A 25,891-nucleotide genomic window follows, 5' to 3' on the forward strand; every position below is an offset into this window, starting at 1 on the left:
CATCTTCATCTAAAGAATGTGGATGGCTTTGATTTTGTACTCCGACTTCTAAGCAAATGCCAACTGCCTTTAGAGACTTTCCTGATACTCTGAGCTGCTTTCCTTTCTCTTCCCGAGCTTATCTTGCTCTACTGGGATAAGTTGAGTAACTGATCCACCTTATATGTAGCCAAAGAACAAGGCTGGCAACCTGAAGAGAAAACCTTTTTTGCTGTAGCTGAGGTTTAGAAATTATTCTTCTTTTTATTCTTCCCTTCAGATCACATGTGATTGTAGGGTTTTTTTTAATCTGTAATGTTTTTGGATTTACATCAGCTTCTGAGCCATATATACCTACATAGAGAATGACTGGATTAAAGTTGAAAGTGAGATTTACCTCAGTTGCTTTACCATAAGGTGCACGTGTGTTTTGCCTTTCCTTAGCTGTGGAACAGCAGGCATACTGCAGACAGTGAGTGGCCCACCTGTGGTGAAAGTGGGTGGCCCATCGTTTCTTTTTTCAGTCTTCCTTTCTTCTTTTCCTGTTGTCTTTTTGTTCTTTACCTGCCTGCATCTTCCAGTGGCTCCCAAAAGAGCTGCCTGGATTAGTTTGTTAGCAGCTGTATGTTGAACTTCTGCAGTGTGCTGAGGCATTGTTGTGGGCACTCTGGGAGAGTCTGGTGTGAGTGAGCAGCCTCAGCCTGCAGGGAGTTTTTAATCTAGTAACTGAATCAGAAATAGAACCCTTCAGATTCACCCTGTTTTAGAAACTGAGAATCCTACCTAAATGATGTCATGTTTCCCTCAAATTATTTCCACTGAGGTAATGTTTTTTTCTCTTTTCTCTCTCTTTTTTTTTTTTTTTTAAGGCAGGGGTCTCCCTCTGTCTCCCTGGGTAGAGTGCAGTGGCGTCATCATAGCTCACTGCACTCTCAAACTCCTGGGCTCAAGCAATCCTATTGCCTCAGCCTCCTGAGCAGTTGGGACTAGAGGCATGTGCCACCATGCCCGGCTAATTTTTCATTTTCTGGTAGAGACAGGGTCTCGCTCTTCCTCAGCCTGGCTTCCCAGAGTGCTGGGATTACAGGTGTGAGCCACTGTACCCGGCCATGTTTTTTCTTTAAAATAAAAAAAAAAAAAAAAAATCCATAATGCCACAATATTTCACAGGTATTTTCAGTTTTGTGCCTCAACTCCCATGTGTGTTACCTAATTAATAACTGTAGTGACAGTATTTTGTGTTACTTTTGTCATAGAAATTTATTTCCTCCCAGTTTCTATGCATTATTTACAATTATTTTTAAATGGCTATATGATATTCTATTGTGTTTGTATATCAGTTTATTTAAATATTGCTCTGTTGTTGGATTTTCTGTTTGCTTTTATGTCAGATGCTTTAGTGACACCTCTATACATGTATCTGTTTCTTCCTTAAAATTATTCCATTGAGATAAAGTCCTAAAATACAGAATTATTGAGTCAAAGAACATGAACGTTATTGTGGCTTTTGCTACATATTGCTGTATTGCTTTTCAGAAACCTTCGACCAGCTTACTAGCCGTAATGAAAGAATGTTCTAGGGACACTACTACTTTAATCCTACTTTAGTGGGTGTAACATACATAGTGTCATAAAATTACTTACTAGCATTTCTTTGGTTGTCACCATCAATTAAGTTTTACAATAGGGTTTAAAACATTAATGTTGCTTTGGTGATTTCATTCATTTTCCTTTATATAGAAAGGATAAAGCTCTACATGTTTACTACTGGGAGCTTGATGGTGTAAACCATTTTTTTAAGGTTGTATTAGTTTTCTTGCTTATAGCTTCACTCTCCTTCCAAGCCATGTTTCATAGTGTTACTGTATGATCCTTCTTAAATCAAGTCTAATCCATATTGCTATTTAAAACCCATTTCCTTATCAGAAGAATTTCAAGATTGTCAGTGTGTTTTTGGACATTTTAGGATCTAACCCCTTACCCATGTTTCCAACCATGCTTTTTGTCCTTTCTCTCAGCTTCAGTCTGCATGTACCTTGAACCTTTTTCAGTTAAGGCACTAATATACTGTATGTGACTTTATTGACTTATCTGCCTACCCTGTGACACTGTGTGAGTTCCTTGAAGCAGTGACTGGGTCCTGGTCATCGCTGTGTTCAATCCTCAGTGTTCAATAGACATTGGTTAAATTGTACTGAAAATAAAATGTGAGAGCAAAATTTTAGACTTTTTTCTTCTTAATGTTTAGATTGGTAATAAAAAAGAATCTGCATCTTATTAAAAGAAGTACAGAAGAACAATACTAGCAGTGTGATCTTAACCTCACTGCCAGTTTGCTTTTCTGTAAGATGGGCATAATGATGTCAACCTCAGGTTATTGTAAGGATTAAATGAGATGATCCATGTTAGTGCTTGAAACATTGCCTCATACAATATTTATGCAGAATAAATTACTACCAGTATTAGTATTATCTTTTTCTCTGAGTTTTGTTTTAAATACTAGAGGGTATAGTCTTAATTTGAGATTTGGGACTGCAACGTTTAACCTTTTTGGTGGCATGTCAGGATATAGACCCCTGAAGATAATTTTGTACTTGACGTTTTTATGTACCAGTTATTCCTTGGACAAATTCTTCAGTGTATCTTTTTAAATTTATCTGTACTATGGGGAGGGTACCTCATTAGGTGGTTGTGGAATGAATTAAGTCTTGAGCAAAGCTCAGTCTTTAGAAATAATGTGATTGATTAGAGTTAGCTTTACAGGATACAGGCTATCCGAAGGTAAGTTTGGATTGGGGGTTGGGGGGCAGGAAATAGAACCAAGTAGCTTTGTGGGATGCATAAAACATGTTCAATTACTGGAAGAAGCAGGTCTTAATAGCAGCAGACATATGAATTATATTCCCTGTAACCACTACCTGTGAGTAGCTGCAGGGGATTCTAAATTGTATGGTAAGTGATTTTTTTATCTTCTAAGAACTTTTATTGTAACTAAGACAGAAGACTAACCTGATTGAAATATTTAGCAATGTAAGACAATGTAGGGGCCATGTGCATTTGCTCAGAGGCACATGTATTTCCTGTCTTGTAGCCTCAGACTGACTTTAGTTTTTCTTTGCGGGCTATTCTTTTCTAAATCCACAATATAGAGGCCCATATGGACAAGAAAGGGCAAGAGTACAGTTGACCAGGAAGCCTCTCCTCCACCTCTGCTTTCATAACCCTAGTAAGATGGCTAGAGGAATGCTGATTGCTTGAGCAACGAACCTAGGAGATTGTGCTCTTTAGGAATTTCAGTAGTCAGCATTTTGAAAGTGACACATTCCTGATTTCACAGATTTATGGTTTCTGCAGCATCTCTCCATGTCTGCTTTCTCAATTGTTAAGGCTATCTTGTATCTATGTATGATTTGTATATATGTATAATATTACTCTTGTAGAGGGTGTATTGACTTTTGGCATAATAAGACATCACTTATTGAAAAGTTAGAATGAACTGATATTGTTCATCTAGTCCCTATACAACTCTGTGAAATAGGACCATTTATAATCCCCACTATGCAAAAGGGATGAAACGGGCACTTGGATTGTTACTTGCCAAAGGCCACACAGCTAGTTAGTGGTAGAGCTTGGACTTGAAGCCAGTATCTGAAACTGCTATAATATGCTCCTCCCATAGAAAGAAGGCAAAAACAGAGTAGTTCTTTGAAAAGACTACATGTCAGTTATCTTAAGGCTGGCTTGAGGAGAGTGGTTGGAAATAGTAAATGTATAGAAAAGGTCCTGAAGGGGAGCCAGTTGAGTTTAATTTTTTCATAACTGACTTTGAGAGGACGTCATCCAATGAGATGTGTCCAGTTGGCCACATCCATTAAACAAAAGAAATGCAGGCAGGCCTTATCCTTTTAATGTCAAATTCATGTTAATGGTGAGAAATTGTAAAGTGTCTGAATGTTTTACCTTCCTCTCTACCTTAACCAGTATTAGCCCATTCCTTTGGAATTAGTTTTCTTTATTTTCTTCTGTTTAGTTTGTGTTGTAGAGATGGGAGGAGATGAATGAGAATGGCTAATCACAAGAAAAATGAAAGCAAATTGGGCTTTGTTGCATAATTTAATTGTTCAAAAACACAAAGCATCCAAGCATGGGGTAAATGGGTTTAAAGGTTGTAATAGTCTAGTACCTTAAAGCCGTATTTTACCTGTCTTTCCACTTGGAACCACTGTGAGCATAGTAGTTGAACTACATGAATTAAAACTAAATTGGTATGTTTTCAACAGGACGCGTTCAGTTTACTAGCATATTCAGATCCTTGGAACAGCCCAGTTGGAAATCAGCTTGACCCAATTCAGAGAGAACCTGTGTGCTCAGCTCTTAACAGTGCAATATTAGGTAAGTAAAGCCAAAGAGCACAACTTAACTAGATTCTCCGAACATTAGAGAAGAGGGTATTTGTGCTGGCATTTATATTTTGGTGAAATCATAAGGGGAATATTTTCTACATTTTTAGTTGAATACATTTTGTGTAGTAGATTGATCAGAACTGGGTTTCTAGTTTGGTTGCTATGGAAGGAATTTGGGAATGTGAATGAAAACGTAGTCTAATAATTAGTCCCCAAAAGAGGCTAGAAGGGAACAGTGTAAGCTTGAAAAAAATGAAGAGGCCAGGAAATGGAGGTTTTGATGGAGCAAGTATAATGAGAGTGGAACTGAGGGAGTGAAGGAGTGAGTATCTGAGAGGACTGACTGTGACCCAGTAGAGGTCAGGAGCCCTAGCTGGCGCCCCTTGCCACCATGTTCCCTCCTTTTCGCTTGAGGTGTTTCAGTGGGCACAGGGCACTCATGTCACAGCTCCCACTATGCTATGATGCAGCACAAAGGACTTCTAGGTAACTTGTGTTGTCCCCCCACCCCCATCAGCACCAACCCTGGGAACCAAATTGTATTTGCATTTGAGTTAGCCACATCCAACTACATGCCTTCACCCAATAAAAAGAACAGGTGAGGAAGAGAAAAGCAGTTTAGAAGGTGAGGCTTAGCCAGGTGTGACCAAGAAGTGAGAAACTCTAATTTGCTGTTCCCCTGAAGGTTCTGTTCCTGTGAGCAACTCACTACAGAGTGACTACAGCATTTATGCACCAAACAGATACTTTTTATATGAATTCTGTAACTGCACATTTTGTGCATTTCTGTATGAACTTGATAGGGTTGACTGTTCAAAGGTAGTTTACATATGAGTCATTTTTCATTTCACTTTAGAATCTAATTCCCAGGTAAAATGGGACTCCAGTCTAGTTTAGAAGTCTGTGCTGTGCTATCTGGCCCTGTTGGGTTTCGGGGCTCTTAGCCACCTGTGTCAAACTATTTTAGGAAGATGAGGGCAGTGCCACAAAGAGTGAAGAGTAATTCAGATAGGGAGACTTGTAATGAGGGCCAGGATTCTTATGCCAGGAATGTGAAGGAAGCAATGAAAAGTTTACATATTTGACCCTTAATCTGTTTCTTTGCCTTTATAAAATTAATTTATTATTTGTTAAGGACTAGTACTGGAGTTTGAGAATAGTAGTAGTGTCCTTAGTGGTGTTTTCGCACATTTGGAATTTGTGTATAATAAATAATGTGAATTTTCTTTGGTTCTACAAAATTCATTTAGCTCTATTGGTAAAAATAAGGAACTTAGTAATAATGCTGGCATTATAGGGAAAATTATCGTTTACTATAATTCATAATTATCTTTTTGAAATTACTATACTATAGGTAATCATTAAGACTAAATTGCTAGGTAATACTTGGACTTGAGGAGACTTTTTGAAGAAAAGTGACCAGTTTTCTTTTAACAATTTATTTCTTGAGTTCTTCAAGGGAATTAATTTGTTAAATATTGCTTAACACCATTATCTAAAATACATGTATTATTACATATTGTTAAGTGGATTCAGCTATAAATACTGCTTAAACTTATTGTTTAATATATATAATTCCTGCAAAATTAATGACTAGATTATTAAATTGCTATGGATGGATATGTGCTTATTTATAAATACTGTACTATGTGATATAGACACATCTATATATAGTGCTTACTTGTAAGCACTAAAGTTAATTACAGTGCTTATAGTTATTATATATAATTCTTCTAAGTTTCCTATGTCCAAAAAATTTAAAGTTAATTACAGTGCTTATAGTTATTATATATAATTCTTCTAAGTTTCATATGTCCAAAAAATTTAAAGATGCTTATAGCTAGATGCTTCCTTTGCCCAAAATTTATAATGTACCTTCTTGACACTTACCCTTAAGCAAGGACTTCTCTGTGAACCTTCAAGACATTTTTAGAAAGATTTTTGCTTTTCAGTGTTAAAAGTCAGTACTTTAATAAGCTTTAACTGACAGACCACTTTTTAAACCATACTTTCTCACCAATCTGTGTACCTCCAAAATTATAGGGTGTCTTTGCTGTGTTCTCAGTCACCACCTGCTCCCAACCGACCCTGGTATCATTCACCAGTGTGCCTTGCAGATGGCTAGGCAGCCTCGGCTGCATCCTGTCCACAGAGGTGGGAGAGTCCATCAGTGGAAACTAGTAATGAAAGCCTGGTGCCTTTTTCAATTAATGTCAACTGACTTTGGTCAAGTAGAAGGGAAATACTAAATATTCCTTACACTTCACTCCAAACATCAGATCAGAAGTTACATATTTCCCCCATAATAGTTAATATGGAAATAAAACAGTTTTTAAGTATCTGATACTTTAAAAGTCTAATTTTGCAAGAGTTTTTCTGACAGTTGAATACCCAGTACCCATACTACCTTGTCAGAGTAGCATGTCCAAAGCATCGATCATTTGCTTAGGGACTACCATTGCTGGTTAGGCAGTTAAGCGTGGTGTAACCATTGGTAATTCTGTACTATAACACCATCATTTTCCTGATTGAGATGATTTTTAAAATGTCTTGCTTGCTAATTACTATTTCCATTTTTTAATCATTTTTCCTCAGAAACCCACAATCTGCCAAAGCAACCTCCACTTGCCCTAGCAATGGGACAGGCCACACAATGTCTAGGACTGATGGCTCGATCAGGAATTGGATCCTGTGCATTTGCCACAGTGGAAGACTACCTACATTAGCTATGCATTTCAAGAGCTCACACTTATATTGTGGCATATAGTCAACATGGAAGTAGACCAGCTCTGCTCATTTGAAATTTAGATTTTTTTAATTATGTACTGGGGACAGGTTTTTGTCGCTTTACATTGCTTCCTAGTTTACAGCATGATGCAAATGATTTTCTAACTTAGTGTTAGGAGAAATTATTTTCCATCTTTAACCTCTTAGTTGTCTAAGAGTTAAATATTACTGAATTTCAGACGTTCAAATTGATCATCACAAATCCTTTAAAACAATTACCTAAAAGAAACCAAAAAAATCCTGCCTTTGTGGGGGGGGAGAGAGGGGAAGGAAATGGAACAAGTTGTGTTTGTGTTAGCATGTGGGTGATGTAAACTTCAAATTGGGAGACGTTCCGACCCCTGCTCCCATATAAGCATTCAATCAGTGTAACTTGCAAAATGCATAAACATCTGACAGTTTGAATTTATAGTGTTATGGGAGAAATCATTTTTAATGTGTACTGTAAAACTTGAACTACTCAGGAGCTGAGTGAATATGTTTGTTGCTACTTACAATCCCAACCTGTTAGTCCCAGTAGTTTTGTTTTAACATGGTCTTTTTCAACTTTGTTTCCTGTTTAAGTACAGATGACTTCTGTTGTAGACTCACAAGTTTAACTGTTGTACTATAACAGTATTACATGTCAACAGTGTGGTTATGACCTTTATTTATATAAAAACCAAATATTTAGTCAATTTACCGTGTCTTAATTTAATCTTTGTACACCTTCCATTTTTAAGTGCTTAAATGAGTACTATATTGCAATAAAAATGTAGTGATATAATTAACCAGCCATTAAAAATTTACTTCTACAGATACTAGAGTGTCAATTTGAGTTTATATATTAAGTACGTGTATACTTCTTATGGTTAATATGAAATTAGAGCAATTAAAATTAATGGTTTCTACTATTAAGCTGAGTTCTACAACTTAAGACTACCTTCAGTTTAGTGGCCTCCTTGGATTAGGGTCAAACCTGATATTGTGGGTGACAGAGAAAGACAACAGGAAATTAACCTCCTTATTTTCATAGTCATAATATGGCACATGAGACTTGCCAGTCAAGCAAATCCCCAAACTGGTTGAAAAAGTAAAATTTACTTATTTTGCAACAGAGTCTTGGCTCTGTTGCCCGGGCTAGAGTGCAGTAGCTCACTGCAACCTTAAACTCCTGGGCCACAAGCGATCCTCCTGCCTCAGCCTCCCAAGTAGCTGGGACTACAGGTACGTGCCACCACGCCTAGCTAATTTTTAAATTTTTAGTAGAGATGGGATCTTGCGATGTTGCCCAGGCTGGTCTCGAACTCCAGGCCTCAAGCAATCCTGCCTTGGCCTCCTGAAGTGCTAGGATTACAGACATGAGCCACTGCGCCCAGCCAGGTAAAATTTAAAAAGCTGTTCAACAGACTATCCTGATCCTTCGGTTTGACAAAGGTGTGTCTCAACTGTATTTGTGCACTGAATCTTCTGTGAGAACTGATACTTAGTCTACACTTACACTCTGCAGTCTTTCACAATTACTTCTCTCTCTCATTCCCTGAGGAATAGTACAAAACAACATTCTGTGAAAACAGCACCAAAACATCTAAGAGAGAGCAGCAGGTGAGAAGACTTTTTCTGACCTCTATTCTTCCTCCCTCCTCCTCCCTGCCATTCCTGCCACACACCCTCCTGGGGGTGGGGGGGTGGGAGTAGAAGAGGTGCTGTTGCTGGTGTGGGTATTGCTTGTACTCGGTTAAATGCATAAAAAGAAAGGAAAACCAACTCCCTTCAAACTGCTTTTCCTTCCAGGACCCTCAAAGACTACAAGGCACTAGTGTACTCCAAAAGGACGAAATGTGGCCAAGTACTTACCCCAAATAGATTTTTATGGTTCTAAAAATGATTTATTTCATTTTTTCAGACAAATTAGTCTTCTAAACTGAGTAAGTTCAATACATACAAAATACAGATTTTTCCTTTAGCTTCAATTTACTTCTTAGGAGTTTTCATCCTTCTGAGCATCCACCGTCTTTTAAACTTCTTGGCATTTTGTTTTTTCTGAGTTCCTAGAATAGGAAGTTTTGTACAGTAAGAGATAAAATGCCCAAGAAACACATAATTCAAAATGTTTTTTCAGGATTCTCTATATGACTATAAATACTAAAACAAGGTTTATTATACATTAAATGTGTGTATATATACACATTGACCTATTTTTCAGAAGCAACTTTATTAATATATAAGCTAATATATGGGGAAAAATTATAATGAATTATGTCCTTCAAAAGAACATTATTCAACCTAATAAAGCTATCAGAGACAAGAAAATAAAGCTGGATCTTACCCCAAGCATTATTCAAAAACTGGGCTGCAGCCTTTTTCACTGGTAACCTCTTGTTTGCAAGAGACAGGAACTTATTAACTGGAAAAGAGAACTATTTATCATTTCTTTATTTTATTCACAGTAAAAAGCAAGAAAAATAGTCGGTAAGAAAATTACCAGTAGTTCGGTTGGTTCCTGGACCATATAAAGAATTGTGTATGAAGGCTTGGGCTGCTTGTTGCCTTGAATCTCTCAGGTCTTGGTCTTTTAGTCTTAGAGCCATGTAGCTTTTATTCTGGCTGGCGATCAATACAAAAGGTCAAAATAAATGAGGATGATACATGCTTACTTTCAAAATAAAGTATTCTTGTCAGTTGTCTCAGTGAAAAATGCAATTTCCAATTTTGTATATGCACAGATAATTAAAATTATAGGGCCATTTTACAAGAAATAGGCTAACATTTACATTTTAGTAGAGAAAATAAATGTTTTTAATTTTAGATCAATTTAACAATTTCTCTCTCTGATGTATTCAACTGAAGAACACTTCCCTTGATATTTGTACTAAAATATACTAAAACCAAAAGTCCAAACATCATATTAGTTAACAAGAAATTGTTCCAATACATGTAGTAAAAGGGAACTGAAAGCTATTCCTGGAAATGTATTCACCACAGTTGCCAATCATCCCCTCCAAATCAACTGCACCACATAAACTGGGCCAAGTATGAGCCCAACATACCACAACGAACTCCTCTCATGGTCTTGCACTTTGCTTTACATTTTACATTTGATCTGGTGGCCAAAACAGGACTCCTATTTGCAAGTAATGACCTGGACCACCAAGCTGTACTGGATGCAGTTCAAAATAATGCTTGGCTGCTTTGAGATAGAAATTGTAGATATCAACCATATGTGGGCCAAAATTCCAGTAACAGCAGGAGCTGCTTTCTCTGTGACTTCTGTAGACCGTAAGAATAGAAGATGAAGCCACATTTTCAGGGAAATGTTGGATCTCTTTTGAAGGAAGATCATGATGACTGGCCACTGTGGTGAATGCATTTCCAGGAATAGCCACCTTGTATTGGCATACCCTCCACTGTTAAGGGTGGGTGACATAAGGAACATTTAGGAGCCATGGAGAACAAATCACACCGCTTCAAGAAGTGAATGGCTAGCAGGTCTGAAGCACTGACAACAGGCTGCAGTGTGTCTTGAAATAAACATCTCTCTATTGGGATAGGTGAAATGAAAATTTTCTCAAAAAAAAAAAAAAAAAACCCACAAGAAAATAAAATTTGAACTTAACCCATAGGACCTGGAAGGACAAATTGTTCAACTGATCCTTATTTTTTAATATTGAAACTGATTTTTCCACAGATGATCTAATCTGAAGTTGCTACTATTTTCTCCATCCCACATGAAAAAAAAAAAGGCTCATTACCTGATAGACTGTACTTTTTGCACTTTGACTTTCTTAGAACCACTTCCTTTTTCACAGTCTTCATTTTTCTTTTGCAAATTAACTAAAAAAATTAAGTTACATTTTCTAATTAGCATTTATGTAAAAATAAATCAGGAACATTTACTGGAGTTCACTTTAGATATCCACTATACATCAATATGGGTAGTTTTTATTTGCAAGAAATACAAGGAACAGGCTCCAGCTAACCTTGTCTAGGCCTAGGCCCATGCCCATCCTAAGGGCCAATCATATTGGACTGAAAATGTCTACAAGTGCACCTGACATTTACATGAAAAATTATTTAAATTAGGATAGTTCATACCTTCTTTCAACTTTCCTGGTGATTTCTTTATGCTAAGGGGAAAAAAAAAAACAAGACACTGAGTGGAATGGCAGATAACAAAGGTTACTCAAAACATGTCACACTATTTCATCTGGGTTTACAAATAAAATACCCCTCCTTCATTATCACCATCCTCAATTTTTACTCAGGATCCTTTGTCACTTTTGGAAAGCAAAAGTCACTCCCCAGTGCACCTCCACCAACTCCCAGTGAATAAGCTGGTATTACTAGGATTAGAATATCCTCACAATTTTAAATCTCAAAGTGCATTGGGAGGCTTCAAAGCAGCAGAAAGCTATGGGTAATATAGTTACTGTTAAGTAAAAGACTTAAGAACAAGTTATGTAATACGATATTCAGAATACGAAATGAAAGGTCTCATTTTATTTAAGGAACTCACAGAGCATTGATTGAACGGTTTAAAGACAAGGATGGAGATAAAGACCAACCTCAAGGGGTCTGTGGTCTAATGGAAACAAATGCAAATTGACAAAATGCAGTATGAGAACACAGAGTACAATACAAAAGCACCTGCACAGCAGAAAGGCTACACAAAAGAGGAAGTCTGGTTTGGTGGCTCACACCAGTAATCCCAGTGCTTTGAGAGGCTGAGGTGGGAGGACTGCTTGGGGCCAGGAGTTCAATACGAAGGAGGAAGTGATGGAAGGAGAAAACCCAGTAAGAAGGTAGACGTGGCACTCGAGCTTTGGTTTTCAGAGGTGAAAGAGGGAAGGAATCTGCCACCAAATAGATGTGCTTGTATGTTTAATGTATTCAGGATCTGCATAACTCTTTGGGAAAATTCTTTTACTGAAAATTTGGGAACCACTGGCCTAGGTAAAAGGGAGCTTAACTTCTGAACATAAAGCATCAAGGGGAGAGGAGAAAAATAGGATAGGAAAAAAATACAAATATTTAGAAGGCCAAATTTAGTAGACTTTGATTTCATGGGACAATGATAGCTTTTGGCTTTAAACCATAAAAAACACCAAAGCTGCTAAATGAAACGGAACGAGGAGGAAGGACAGGTTGGTGGCAGGTAAGGCAAGTATGAGACAAGGTGAGTTTTAGGAGCCTGTGGGTAAGTGTCTGCTACCCCACTAAATGATAAATTTCAGAACACTTATTCACCACCATCGACCCTGCCCCTAGTACAATGACAGGTACTCAAAATTTATTAAATGAACACACTGGGTTCTTGAAATCAGAGACTAGAGTTACAAAAATAAACAGCAAAAGAATAAAAAGAAGTAGAGTATTACTTCTATCTTTCCCACCAAATTAAAATACCACCGTGTAGCTTTTTAATTTAGGCTCTACAATTCCTTCAATTATATGGATTCAAACAAATGTCCCAGGATGTGGTTCAAAGATGGGTGAATATAAGCAAGTAATACAAGAAGATCCATTACTTACTCCGTCTGTGGAGCTGTAGTTAACTTCTCTAGAATAGTATCTGGAAGGAGTTTTCTTTTCTTTTGAAATAAAGACATTTAAAAATAAGTAAGAGGTGATGTACATAACAGTATGTCTAGAGTTGATTTTGATGATACCCATTTTAAGGACAGCTCTACATCTAGGCAAATAAGTGAATTAGGCTGAATACTGCCCCCACTATCTCTAAGCAGTGGGAAGACTGGGTCCAAAAACTCAGAACCTATTCCACATTCTCTGGAAGACTTAGTGAAAACTGGAAGGGGTGCCCCACGGTATTCCAACCGTCAGGTCACTGTTGCAAGTTGAAAGCAGTTAAGCGTACCCACCTGGAGTTGTTTCTATGTGGTAAGTGCGCCAAACAAACAGCAAAGCAATCAGTACAGCCCTTAGTTTGCAAATCACCATTGAATTCTCACAGCAACCTAGTTTCAGATAAAGAAACTACCTCTTTAAATGACTAAGGTGTCGTGCCCAGCTGAGTGTCATATCAGACAGTAAAAGGTACGAGCATCTTTCTTTCCACTGTTGTCAGAAGGACCTTAGTGATTTTTCCTCCACTCCAATATCCCAGCAGCCCAAATTGCATGAAATACGGGAATTCTACCCCGGCCGAGGTGGTTTAAAAATGAGACGCCTCCCTACCCTCTCACCTTTTGTTCGATAAACAGCTCCTCGCGTCGCTTCCTCTTCTCCTTCAGGAGCGTTTTATCCCTGGGAGAAAGGGTGACAAGTCAGAGCAGAAAGGGACAAGCGGGACGGGAATGAGCAGTTCTCTCCGCTTGGCGCGGGTTCCGAACCTGCGCACGGTCTCCCGCACTCGCCGCTCCTCTTCCCTCGCCTCCGCCTGGGCGCTGGCGAAAGTCAGCTCCTCCGGGGCCTCGTCGTCAAACTCATCGTCCCCTTCCTCGTCTTCCTCCAGCGGCTCGGCGGCTGCGCCGCTGCTGGGCTGCCCGAGCAACAAGCCGTGCTCCGCCTCCTCCTCCGAGGCCGGCTGACCCTCGTCCACCATCGCCTCCGCCGACGCCGGGGCGCGGGACGCGCGCGGCCGGAGCTGCACCATGGCCCACGCAGCGCTGGACGGTCTGACTTCTGACCCGGAAACGGCCGCCAGCGGAGCGCGATGTTAAAGAGCGAGCGACGGGGGCTTTCATCGCCCCCTGCAGGTTCGGAGGCCCCACTACCGGCGGTGGCGCATGCGCGGAGAGAAGAAAGGGCGCGGGCCGGAAACCGTGGGCGTGTGTCTTCCCGCCTGGCTCGCTGGGCCTGCGGCGGGAGGCCCCGCAGAAACGCTCCGCCGGCGGGCGCGGCAGGCGAAGGGCTTGGTTTCGGGTGGGGGAGACCCCGAGTGCCGCCCTCCTCGGCTGGGGTGGCGAGACAGGACTGGCGCGGGCCACCCTGTCCGGTGCCCAGAAACCCGGTAACCCCGGCCCCAGTCGCTGTGTCGCCGCCTTTTTCAGCACTGGGTTCCGCGTGGTCGCTCCAATTCGTCGGTAATTGTATTCGGCTGCGTTCACTGGCGCTCCCCGAGGAGGTGGGCTTTCACGGGAAAAAAAGTGCTTTGGCGGAAGGACTCTGTTGCCCTCAGTCCTGCTGTCCCCGATGCAGGCGAGTCCGCAAGCCCGGGCTTAAGTCAGTCCCGCACCCGACGCGTGCCCAGCGACTGGCCCCCGTTAGAGGTGACCCCTGCGTGAGGAGGGCCCTGTCCTGTTCTCGCCTGCAACCCTACGACCTGGAACAGCGGCTGGCCCTTGGCAGATGCTGAATAATTATCCGTTGAAGAATGACTTCACCGTTACTTAGTGAATGCACACTGGTTTTGTGGTATACACGCTTTTCCTCCAAATATATTTTGTTTCTTGGCATACATGTCCCTTGTGATCGCTGTGTATTGTCTCCTCTCACCCTTTACACAACACTAAACGAGTCATCATTCTTTGAACAAATCGAGCTGTTTCACACTTGCCGTGCATTTGTACGTGCTGTCCGCTCTAATGACGGGCACTCCCCATACAGAACAATTTATACTTCAGAAACTCCCACCGAGCCTGACTTCATGCACCTTAATATCCACCCCATTCCCACTCTGCCCATCTCTAATTGCACTTTTCTCTGAGCCTTCCACAAAATTCTATTCTTGTAGCTTCCACATTGTTTAATAGTTTATGTGACGGTTGTTCCGTCCATTCTGTGAACTCCTTGGGGGCAAGGTCCAGGTTTTGCTAATCATTTGATTTCTTATGTCTATTATATGGTAAATGTTTCATAAATGCTAAGTTGAATAATTCTATATCACATATATTTTGTATTTTCAGTTCTCTTCTGATTTAGAAGCAATTCCCAATTAAAAAATGACAAAACGAAATACGAACAAAAATGACAAGACACAAGAAAAAAACAGCTGCTGGAACCAAAGGTCCAATATGAGAGGAGTTGCAAAGAACAGTTCAGAAACCTCCTAGCCTTGGTCAGATAGAAATTACAAATCAAAAATATAATCAGACTCCCTGAAACAGTGTGCTAACACCAGGAAATTATATGGAGTTTACTGGAAACCGCCTAGCAACAAACCTATTTAAAGCGCAAGATGGCATTTTATGTATAAAAACTGCATTATATGTGTTATAGAACTTAGTTACAGGTATTAGCAGTGTCCTCAGTGTACACACCTTGACCCACACAAACAGTGTGATTGGGCCCTCAGGGTGCCTGGCTAGTCATTTCTTTGTGGGCTACAAATACTCCCCTCCCCACACAAAGGACCTTTGGGATTTATTAAAAGTTATGACTTGCGAATGCTGAACAAAGTTTTATATGACAGTGTCTTGCTGCTTATTTCTACAAAAGCCAAGAGTGTAACATTAAATGCAATTTTGCAAGCGGCTGAGGTGATGTGGCCCAGGGACATGATCACCCAGAGCCCACATGACCTGAGGGACTGACCCGCACACGCTGCTGGTAACGGCCACTCCTCCCGGTCAGGCCTGTCACCCTTGCTGGGTAGCAGCCATTCCAAGGGCCCCGAGTGCTGAATTAGCTGGCGGGGCTTAAGGAAAGAGCTGTATTCGTACCACTTACTGCAAGGTGTTGACAGTAAGGGCATATCATTTTTTAAAGTCCCCTGGGAAAAACTCCTTTCAGAATTCCGTGTGTGGGAACGGTTGGCAGACCCACAGGGACTGCGTGCTTCTGCATTTATGATGGAAACAGCCGATCAGCGCCTTCCTTTCCCTCCTGCTGCTAAGATGGCCACAGCAAAATGTTAGGCAGCTGTGTTTATTCTTGGGGTCCATATATTTGCATCATTCTTCTTACTCATCCTGATTTTTTCCCTTGTCAGTACTTTCCTCTTGCTCCCTCGTGTTGAGTTCCTGCGGTCAGCTATCCTGTGTTGTCTCAGGTAAGGGAGCCAAACAAGGTAAACACTGAAAAGAAAAAGTCCCAACAGAGACATCTCCAGGGGTAACATCTTCATACAATAAATTACCTACCGTAGAGAGTGACTTTATTTTCCACTAAAACTTGTTCAAAAATCAGAACTGAATAGCAGGGTTTTACCCTTTTATTTCTATCTTTGCCCAACTAGCAAAAATAGAATCAGGATAGTTATATTTTTTAGGCAATTTAATGACAAAATTTGTTCCCACCCAATAACCAATCAACTGCATCAAAGGTTTCTTATGTTTCAGTTCACACGAGGTAACAGGAATTCACTTCACAGTTCTCTGATTTCTAAACGCATGTGCTCTTGCTGCTGCTAAGTCCCCATCATCTACCAACCGGTTGGATTCCAGCCAGGGAACCAGGATATTTTTAGATCGCCCAATATTTCACTCACTACCCACAAGACCATTTCTCCTCTGTTTGTGGTCTAGCTCTTAGATATACTGTAATTTCTCCTTCCTAGGACACTCAGGAAACAGTTTCATTTTCATGACGGGCAAGGGCTTCAGGAAGAGTCGTACCACAGGGTCCCTGGAAATGGAACCTGAAAGAGAAGGACCAGATACAGCAGAGTTATGAGCTACGGGTTAGCAAAATGAACGTACTGTATTACTTGAGCAAGTCACCCACTTCTCAAGTTATATCCAAAGTAAAATCACAATTCTCATAAATATGGTATTTGGAATTTTTGTACTAAATTCTTTCATCTAGTTTCTGACAACTCAAGATATAATACTTCCCTGTAGGTTGGTCTTTATGACTAAGGGAATTTAGAGAAGCAATTGTCCTAGAATTTAGGTACTACAAATTTTATTTCAAGGGGTAGAAGGAGACATGATTGTAAAGTGTATTTTGTGATTGTATTGCCAAACTCATAATTGGAATTTTAAGTTAAAAAATATATGTGTGTGTATATATATGTTACATTAAAACAGCATTCAAACGTAGTACTGAGGATAAGAGACCATAAGGATTTGAGACCATAAGACCAGAAAGATTTTAGCTGAGTCAACAAGCCTCTCGAAGCATCCATTGGACTTTATGACTAGCCTCTGACTTGTAGTTAGAAAGTAGAAAAAAGAGGAGGGAGAAAAAAGAAGAAAAATCAACGATATTTGTTTCCTTTGAGGGAAATAGGACAGGGCAGAAAAAAACTATGAATAAGAAACAAAAGCAAGATTTTTTAGTGCATTACTAATGAGAAAACCAGTTGAACACAATTAAAAATGGAAAAGGCATTTCCTCAATGGAATTCATCGTTCATATTATTTATTCTTGATACAATGCAAACTGTGACTGCCTTAGCCCTCGAATACTCTGTTCTCTCAACAGAGTGCCACTTAATGGACAGCCCTGACCAAATAGCATCTCCAGTCCTTCTGCCACCCACATCATGCTGCGAACTGGCTGCTAGAAAGCTCCCTGCAGCAGTGGTCACCTGAGAATTACAGCCAGGCATGGAGGGCTTTTAGCGAATGCCCAGACCCTCAATTTCCACCTATGCTCTTTCCTAAGAAAGTGACTTTCCAGTGCCCCTTTCCACGTTCACCCTCCTCTTGCTTTGCAAAAGCAGGCTGGACCCCTCACCCATCCCAAATTTTACAATGGTGCCTCATCCCCAAGCGTGGAAACATATGCGGTGCCAATAAAGGGATGTTTGGACCGTTGGTATAGATCTGAGAAAATAAATGGTGGCTACAGGCTAGGTAGACATCCTCATGCAAGTTGGGTGGTTTCTTCTTGCTTTCAATAAAGTTGAAAGAGGGTCTGATAGAATCATCAATGAACAGATCACTAGGTATGATACAAAATTCATCTGCATATTTTGGCATATAACTTGGAAGGTCCAAATCTGAGTGGCAATGCCGTATCAACACCCCTCTCATGCCTGGACTTTAGATGGCCCAGGCTTCTCAGTACTTACATCTATAAAAAGTAAAAACTAAGAATTACAATTGACATTGTTCTCAAAAATCATAAACTACCCAAAACTCTTCTGTCTGAAATTCTAGCAGTAAAGAATGAAATAGCCCCTCATGCCTAAGGATCTAAGTTACTCTGACATTAAGAAGCAGCCTGGAGTTCCAGCCCTGGTGCAGAGCTTCAGACCAAGGGTTTCTGGACACGACGTTCCACATCCGTCTTAACTTTGTAGTTTCTAAGGAAACAGGACCCTGCCTACTTTGCCAGCCAGACCGGATGTTGACTCCTTTACATAAAGCCCTGTTAATTGCTTTGAGTCTATCAAAAACTGTTCCACTTAAATTGCACTTAGATTCCATCCTTCCCCCAACTCCTATAACAACTTTATCTTTTCCTTTGTTTGGGGACACACCCCGCAGTTCCACCCAGGTGCAGTCTCCTACATTGCACTGAGTCAATAAACCTGATCTTCGGCCCAGTGAGGCGGCTCATTCCTGTAATCCTAGCACTTTGAGAGGCTGAGGCAGGAGGATTGCTTGAGGTCAGGAGTTCGAGACCACCTGAGCAAGAGCCAGACCCTGTCTCTACTAAAAATAGAAAAAAAAAATAGCTGGGTGTGGTGGTACAAGCCTGTAGTCCCGGCCACTTGGGAGGCTGAGGCAGGAGAATTTCTTGAGCCCAGGAGTTTGAGGTTGCTGTGAGCTATGATCACATCACTGCACTCTAGGCTGGATGACAGAGCCAGACCTTGTCTCACAAAAATAAATAAATAAACAAACAAACAAACCTGATCTTGACAGTTTTTGGTGACCATGGTAGGATCGGGCTAGAACAACAGGAACTGTCTCCTAACAATACCTTGCACTCAGGTATGGGTAGATGGACTAATTCATAAAGTATATGTCCCATTCATCTATTAAGAGATATATTTCTAGTAAAATTTTACATAGAATTGTTAATCAAAACATTTATTTCTTGTTTCAACAACTATATACTACAGATTACTGTAGTGATAATTCAATCTAGAAGAATTTAATAGCACTTTTTTTTAATTTTAAGGAAACTGAAAAAATTAAATAATTCATATATTTTGTTCCAGAAGTATAATGGGGTAGTCAGTAAAATATTTCCAAGAATAAAAATATATTAGTATAAATTTCTGTACTAGCAGTTGAATGGCAATACAAGTTCAAAGAGAAAAAAATGTGAAAGTTCCAATTGTTAAAGAAGGGCTTGTGTATTATTTTGTAAATGGATGATGGTGTGTATCAAATAGCTATATGACATTCAGATTTGACTGGATACATTTAAAGCCATGACATGGCAGCTTTATTTTAAAATGTCAGTATTTCCAATGTACTGGGAAACAGATCTTTCTCAACCATTTTTTTTATTTATTTATTTTTTTGAGTCAGGATCTCGCTCTGTCACCCAGGCTAGAGTGCAGTGGCGTCCTCATAGCTCACTGCAACCTCAAACTCCCACCTCAGCCTGCCAAGTAACTGGGACTACAGGCACACGCCACCAGGCCTGGCCAATTTTTCTATTTTTTGTAGAGACAGGGGTCTTACTCTTGCTCAGGCTGGTCTTGGACTCCTGACCTCGAGCAATCCTCCTGCCTTGGCCTCCCAGAGTGCTAGGATTACAGGGGTGAGCTGTCACACCCGGCACTCAACTATTTTTGATAAAAAAATTATAGAGTCAACTTTTAAAACGTGAATGGTGTACAGGAACAATGTTTGAAGATGCCTTTTCTGGCACACCTGTGCACTTTGCTGCCGCTCCCCCCAGCTGGAGGATAACCAAGACTACTGGTTAGTTCCAAATCTGCTCATGCCACTTTTACCGGTTAATGTAATCATCTCATTTAATTTAAAATTATGTAATAAGCTGCAAAAACACAGGTGTTAAAAGAGAGTTATTTCCAGGAAAACTAGTTGAATGCTTTGGAAAGACACAGTGAGTCACTAAATATAATTCTGTTAAATTAGGTACAAGTGTAATAAAAGACTGGGGGAAGATTGCTGTACAAGCTTCTTTTTGTAAAGGCTTGCTCCCCTTTAAAAAAAAACAGGAAAGTATCAAAAACCAGATGTAATCCAGTGTTTTCCCAGGTTTCCTGATAAGAATCACCCGGGTCATTTGCTACCTGGACATAAGCAGGCATCTCCCCGCTAGAAATGCTGCTTCAGGAAGTCTAGGTCAGGGCCTTGGGATCTGATTTTGTTGGTTGTCTGTTTTACAAGGTAAGGGCTGGCGTGATTCTCATCTTCAGGGAAATCTGGGCAACACCAGGAAAATTATCAGTCTGATTCATGCAAGAAAGGTGAGCTCCAATCAGCACATCTCTATTCAAACAAAAAGCCCTTGGCTCTATCCAAAAAAAAATATCAAATGAAGGCAGATTTATGCTTTAAATTAAAATAGAACCTTTAAGGCATGTATGTGTCCTTCTGTATTAGTCTTGCTTTCAATGGCCTTTTGGATTCACAGACAACTGGAAGCCCGACTGCAGGGACAGAGAGGGCTCTGCCACGCGTCCATGCTGGCACAGCCGGGGGACCTGCGACTTCTGTATCAAATGTGGCCAACTGTGAATTAAAAGAAGTGACCGCCTCACACCTTGGATGAGTAACTACATAACTACAGCAACCTATAAAACTCTTTTCTAAGAATTCCTTAGACTTCCGAACTCCACAGGCGCTTAGCCTTCTTTGGGGGCCTCTTCCCCCCACACAGACGTGTTGCTTCATTACTTTACTGACCACCTCTCCTGGGGCTTCCTCTCTCCAGCCCAGCCACGCTGACCCTCTGACCCTTCCTCATACCTCCCAGGGGCGCTTCCCCCACGCAGCTCTTGCTCTGGGCGGTCCCTATATCTGGAAAGCTCTTATCCCAGGCATCTCTTTAGCTAAATCCTCCAGGTCTTTGATCAAATCTCCTCTTAACGAGGCTTGCTCTACCCACCCACTTGGATCCTGCAACCTGTCTGCCTCCCACCAACTCCACCGTTGCTTTTCCCCGTGGTCTCAGCACCTTCTCACGTGCTATGGAATTTGCACCTAGTGTCTCCTGCCTACTGTCTGCTTCCGCCGCTAGATTGTCATCTTCACTTGGTAGATTTTTGTTTTGTTTACAGATATATCCTATCCTAAGCACTTAGAACAATGTCTGGAACATAGCAGATACTTAATAAATATTTGTGGACTTCAATTAAATTCCAAAGCTTAGAGAAATTCAAAGATGAACAGAGCGCAATGTGGTAGGGCACTGAGAGCTCTGGGTGCCTGGAAGGCCCTGCACGCCAGCTCGCTGCAAGTACGGATTCCATTTTTGCCTCAGCAGATGTACAAAACCCTACATGCTGAGGACCCTTGGGTTTGAGTAACAGTCAAAACATGGAGGTTTAGATCCAAAAATGCCTAGGGTTTTTTTGATAGTCATGGTTGGTCATAAATCATCCAAGACAACTGCTGGGCATGGGGAAAATGACAAACCAAAACTGCAACTAATTAACACCTCGAAAATATAAATACATCCCATGGGAAGCAAATTCTGTGGCTTTGTCTCTAGATTGGAACTGGGGCAAAAGAATCTAAACAACTTGTGCAAGGCCCAAGCAGTCTGGTGAGATTCAAGTTTAAGATCTAGGCAGCATTCCAGCCACCTACTACTTTTAAGTAATAAAGAAAATCAATCAGGTTAAATGCACCAGGGAATGTTATTCCAATTTTCTTTTTTCTCACTAACCTAGAGCAAGGTTTGTCAAACTTTTTCTGTAAGGGGCCACACAGTAAATATTTTAAGCTTTGCAAACCAGACGGTCTCTGTTGCAGCTACTCAACTCTGCATTTGTAGTGCAGAAGTGCCACAGACAACACATAGACACATGGCCGTGGCTGTGTTCCGATAAAACTTTTTTTCACAAATACAGGTGGTGGGCAAACTCGGCCCATAGGCAGCAGTTTGCTGACCCCTGACCTAGGGTAAAGTTCAACCAAAATCTGTGAAGCATGAAGCGGAAGAGAAAATTGTGCCATTGTTAAGCATTGTGCCTCTTAATCGCTCTAGGGTTGGTTTCCCCATTTGAAAAATTGAGTAGGATGAGATGATCACTGGCATCTCCGAGGACTCTGAGATGCAATCGTTGCTGGCTTCACTGATCAGTCATACGCATCTGGGAAAATCCTGGAACTTATTTTTTACAGACAGCCTCAGCTGCTCCCCAGAGAAGCCAACACGCGATGGGGTTCTTGTGATCAGTTCTGGTCGATGAGAAGCCTGACAAATTGTTAAGAGCTGCTAACTTGCAAGCCTGTTTGTCTGAACAGAGACACAGAAGGTTTTCAAGACAACATGATGCTGAAGAATTTTGGCTGAAGCTCAAGTCCTGCTTCAGAAAGTGTCTCCTGTCCCATTCTTGTCATTTTCAGATGGTCTTTCAAGCAGACAAGTGGCTTGAATTACCTAGCTCGGACATTACCTCTGACGATGTTAAGTGGCCCAGCTGCTACACACATGTCCTAAAATACAAATTAGAGGGAGGCCTGATGTCCATTTTCCAGCGGATAAGTTAGAAGACAACTTAATTTTTTTATATAACAGCTTTATTGAGATTCACATACAACCCACCCATTTAAATGTATAATTCAGTGGTTTTTGGTATGTTCACAGAATTGTACAACCATTCCCACAATTGGGAATGGTTGAGGTACGAAAGTTTTAAATTTTGATGAAGTCCAATTTCCCCATTTTTCTTATGTTACTTGTGCTTTTGGCGTCATATCTAAGAAAGCTTTGGCCAGGCATCGTGGCTCACACCAGTAATTCTAGGACTATGGAAGACTGGGGCGGGAGGATCACTTGAAGCCAGGAGTTCGAGACCAGCCTGGACAACATAGTGAGATCCCATTTCTACAAAACACACAAAAATTAGCCAGGTATGGTGTCACGCACCTGTAGTCCTAGCTACACAGTCTCAGAAAGAAAAAAAAAAATATATATATATGTATATATATATTTACTCCTATATTCTAAGAATTTTATAGTTTCAGCCCTTACATTTAGGTCTATGATCCATTTTGGGTTACTTTTTCTGTATGATATGACAAAGGGGTCCAACCTCATTCCTTCGCACATGGCTATCCAGCACCATTTCTTGAAAAGACTGTATTTCCCCATCGGATTGTCTTGGCACTCTTTTCAAAAATCATTTGGCCATAAATATGAGGGTTTATTACTGGACTCTCAATTCTATTCCACTGGTTCTATATATCTACCCTTATGCCAGTGCCAGACTGTCTTGATTACTGTAAGTTTGCAGTAAGTTTTGAATGGAGACTGTGAGTTCTCCAACTTCATTCTTGACTTTGTTTTTGGCTATGCTGGGTCCCTTGAATTTTATATGAATTTTAGGATCCACTTGTCAACTGTTACAAAAAGCCAGCTGTAATTTTGATAAGGACTAGGTTGAACCTACAGATCACTTTGGGGAGCACTGCTGTCTTAATAATGTTAAGTTGTCCAATCCATGAACATGGGATGTATTTCCATTTACTTAGACCTTCTTTATATTTCAACAATGTTCTGTAGTTTTCAGAGTATAAGTTTTACACAGGAGGCAATTTTTTAAAAAAGATGTCTTCTTAGTTTCCACCACTTACATGCAACTGAAGAACTTTGGGCCAAGAACATAGGCTGTAGCTGATTAAAGAGACACATGGAAAAGACTAGGACCAAAGCCAGCTCACTCACCAGAAGAGGATCCTATTTAAGTGTCTGTAGCACAATTTTTTTTTAACCCAGTGAAGACTTAAGAGCAGCAGTTCTCATCCTGGCTGCACATTAGAATCACCTAGGAAACTTACAAAAATCATGATGCTCAGGCTACACCTCAGAGCAATTATACCAGAATCTCATGAGGTGGCACCCATGCATCAGTATTTTTAAAATATTCAATCAAGGCTAGACATGGTGGCTCACATCTGTAATCTCAGCACTTTGGGAGGCTGAGGCACAGGAGGATCACTTGAGGCCAAGAGTTTGAGACCAGACTGGGCAACATAATGAGATCCCGGCTCTACAAAAAATAGAAAAATTAGTAGTGTGTGGTGGCACGTGCCTGTAGTCCCAGCTCCCTGGAAAGCTGAGGCAGGAGGATCACTTGAGGCCAGAAGTTCGAGGCTACAGTGAGCTACAATCGTACCACTGCACTCTAGCCTGGGCAACAGATGGAGACCCTGTCTCTCAAAAAATAAATAAAATAAAATATGCATCTAAAGTAAAAAAACCATAGATTAAAATAATGACAAGACATTTCAGTGAAGTTTTATTTTTAATTTATTTATATTGATTCATTACTTACTTGTATTGTGTCTTATTCTAGAAAGGAATTAAGCAGAATGATAAGAATTAAAAGTGAAGGCAAAAAAAAGTGTAGTGGGGGGAAAAAAGCAAAACAAAGGTGAAGACATAAAATGGAACCCGGAATGTGACTAAAAATGCATACTATGATATCTATACTTTCCACACGAACTTGAGAAACAGGACCAGCGTCATCATATGGCCACAAATACAATATTCTTGGCAAGTAGACAAAAGAGGAACTTTCCCAGGTGGCCTCACCAGGAGAACAGCGGGTGATGAGGGTCTGTGTGGGCCTTTCCCAGGGCAACCTACAGCTAAAGGCCATGACTAAATCGAGTTCAAAAATACAAATGAAAAGCAAAGCCTAAAGAATTAAAGAAGTGTTCTCAAAATGTGAAGAAACAAAAGCCCCACGGCAAATCTCACATAGAAAGATATATCAACAGTTATTTACCTTAGTCTATAGTTAACGATTTTTTTGTTTGTCCATTAAAAGCAACTAAAGACCAAACAAGAAAACAAACATTGTGGTTTTTTTTTTTTTTTTAAATTAGAACAGTAGGTAAACTCTGGTTAGATGACCACATCCAAACCTGCCCTCCGCTTCCCATCTCCCACCAGGTTATCCCTGTACCTGAATCTGTTCGTGGCTGGGGTGGTCTCCGTGTTAAACTCGGCCACGGGCACTCCCCTGGCAGACACCTGGGGGGCAAACATGGCGGCCGGGTACACCACAGAAGAAGTGCCCACCTGCAAAGCAAGCACACGGCAATGCCCAAATGGCCACATACAGGGACAAGGAACAATCTTTTAGGAAACCTTACATAAACTCTGGCAGGTCTGTGGTTGCAGGGGTGAGGAAAGCGAAGCTAGATGGGATCAAATGGAGAGTGCCCAAGGGCTAAGTGGAAAGTTAAGAGGCATCATTTTGGCCAATCACCAGAATTTGGGAAGAACATGTGATACGAAAAGGAGAGTTGTGCGAATGCAAAGAATAGCAAAGGAATGACTCAATTAACATTGGGGGGTAATTCTGGGGGTTTTTTCCTGCTTTTTGAATTCATGCAAATGGTCCATAATGTTTTTTGTATTTTTTAACTTAAAATATATACGTATCATCTATAATCCTACTACCCCAAGATAACTACTGTTAATGTTTTGATATCTATCCTTTCAGGTTTTTCTTAAACATACATGCTTATAAACATTCTTTACTGGAACGGGGAGATAAGAACATGTTTCGTAAACCAGCTTTCTCACTTAACAGCCCATTGTGAACATTGATGTTATGCACTCAACAAACACTGGCTGAATGAACGCACACCACAAGAAAGTGTTTCTACTTTTAAAGATGTGTTAAGGCAATTTTGAAATATGCATATGATTTGTCCAATTAATTCCACTTCTAGGAAATGTGTTCTAAAGAAATAATTCGAAGAGCATGCTAAGATCTGTATCTA

General features: G+C 40.5%; 3 protein-coding genes across 4 annotated transcripts in view; 1 reads left to right on the top strand and 2 right to left on the bottom strand.

Moving 5' to 3' along the window:
* Positions 1-7,967, top strand: part of RANBP9 (RAN binding protein 9) — a 97,190-nt gene extending 89,223 nt beyond the window's left edge. Inside the window, exons 13-14 of the mRNA XM_069492893.1 lie at positions 4,260-4,371; positions 6,978-7,967. Of these exons, the coding sequence (XP_069348994.1) occupies positions 4,260-4,371; positions 6,978-7,108 (243 nt within the window). The 3' untranslated portion in view covers positions 7,109-7,967. The remainder of the gene's footprint in view (positions 1-4,259; positions 4,372-6,977) is intronic.
* A 1,060-nt stretch (positions 7,968-9,027) lies between these two features.
* On the bottom strand, positions 9,028-13,778 carry NOL7 (nucleolar protein 7). Its single transcript, XM_069493306.1, has 8 exons — positions 13,499-13,778; positions 13,352-13,412; positions 12,681-12,739; positions 11,244-11,275; positions 10,901-10,982; positions 9,634-9,755; positions 9,478-9,555; positions 9,028-9,199 (listed from the first exon to the last, which is right to left on the bottom strand). The coding sequence occupies exons 1-8, from the start codon at positions 13,759-13,761 to the stop codon at positions 9,123-9,125; spliced, it is 774 nt and encodes a 257-aa protein (XP_069349407.1). The 5' UTR covers positions 13,762-13,778; the 3' UTR covers positions 9,028-9,122.
* Positions 13,779-16,187: 2,409 nt separating this feature from the next.
* SIRT5 (sirtuin 5) overlaps positions 16,188-25,891 on the bottom strand; it is a 33,738-nt gene continuing 24,034 nt past the window's right edge. For both annotated transcript variants that reach the window (XM_069493161.1, XM_069493160.1), the window contains exons 8-9: positions 25,066-25,181; positions 16,188-16,686 (exon numbers count right to left, since the gene is read on the bottom strand). In XM_069493161.1, coding sequence (XP_069349262.1) covers positions 16,611-16,686; positions 25,066-25,181 — 192 coding nt within the window. In that variant the 3' untranslated portion in view covers positions 16,188-16,610. The remainder of the gene's footprint in view (positions 16,687-25,065; positions 25,182-25,891) is intronic.

Source organism: Eulemur rufifrons, chromosome 18 (genome assembly GCF_041146395.1).
Source record: "Eulemur rufifrons isolate Redbay chromosome 18, OSU_ERuf_1, whole genome shotgun sequence".
NCBI lineage: Eukaryota > Metazoa > Chordata > Mammalia > Primates > Lemuridae > Eulemur > Eulemur rufifrons.

Excerpts from the sequence above, each read along its gene's own strand:
- NOL7 (XM_069493306.1), bottom strand. The coding sequence starts at position 13,761 with ATGGTGCAGCTCCGGCCGCGCGCGTCCCGCGCCCCGGCGTCGGCGGAG. Across the intron at positions 11,276-12,680 it reads ACTACAGCTCCACAGACGGA|CATAAAGAAATCACCAGGAA; the intron begins GTAAGTAATGGA and ends TTTTCCCCTTAG. Across the intron at positions 9,200-9,477 it reads GTTTTTGAATAATGCTTGGG|GAACTCAGAAAAAACAAAAT; the intron begins GTAAGATCCAGC and ends TTCCTATTCTAG.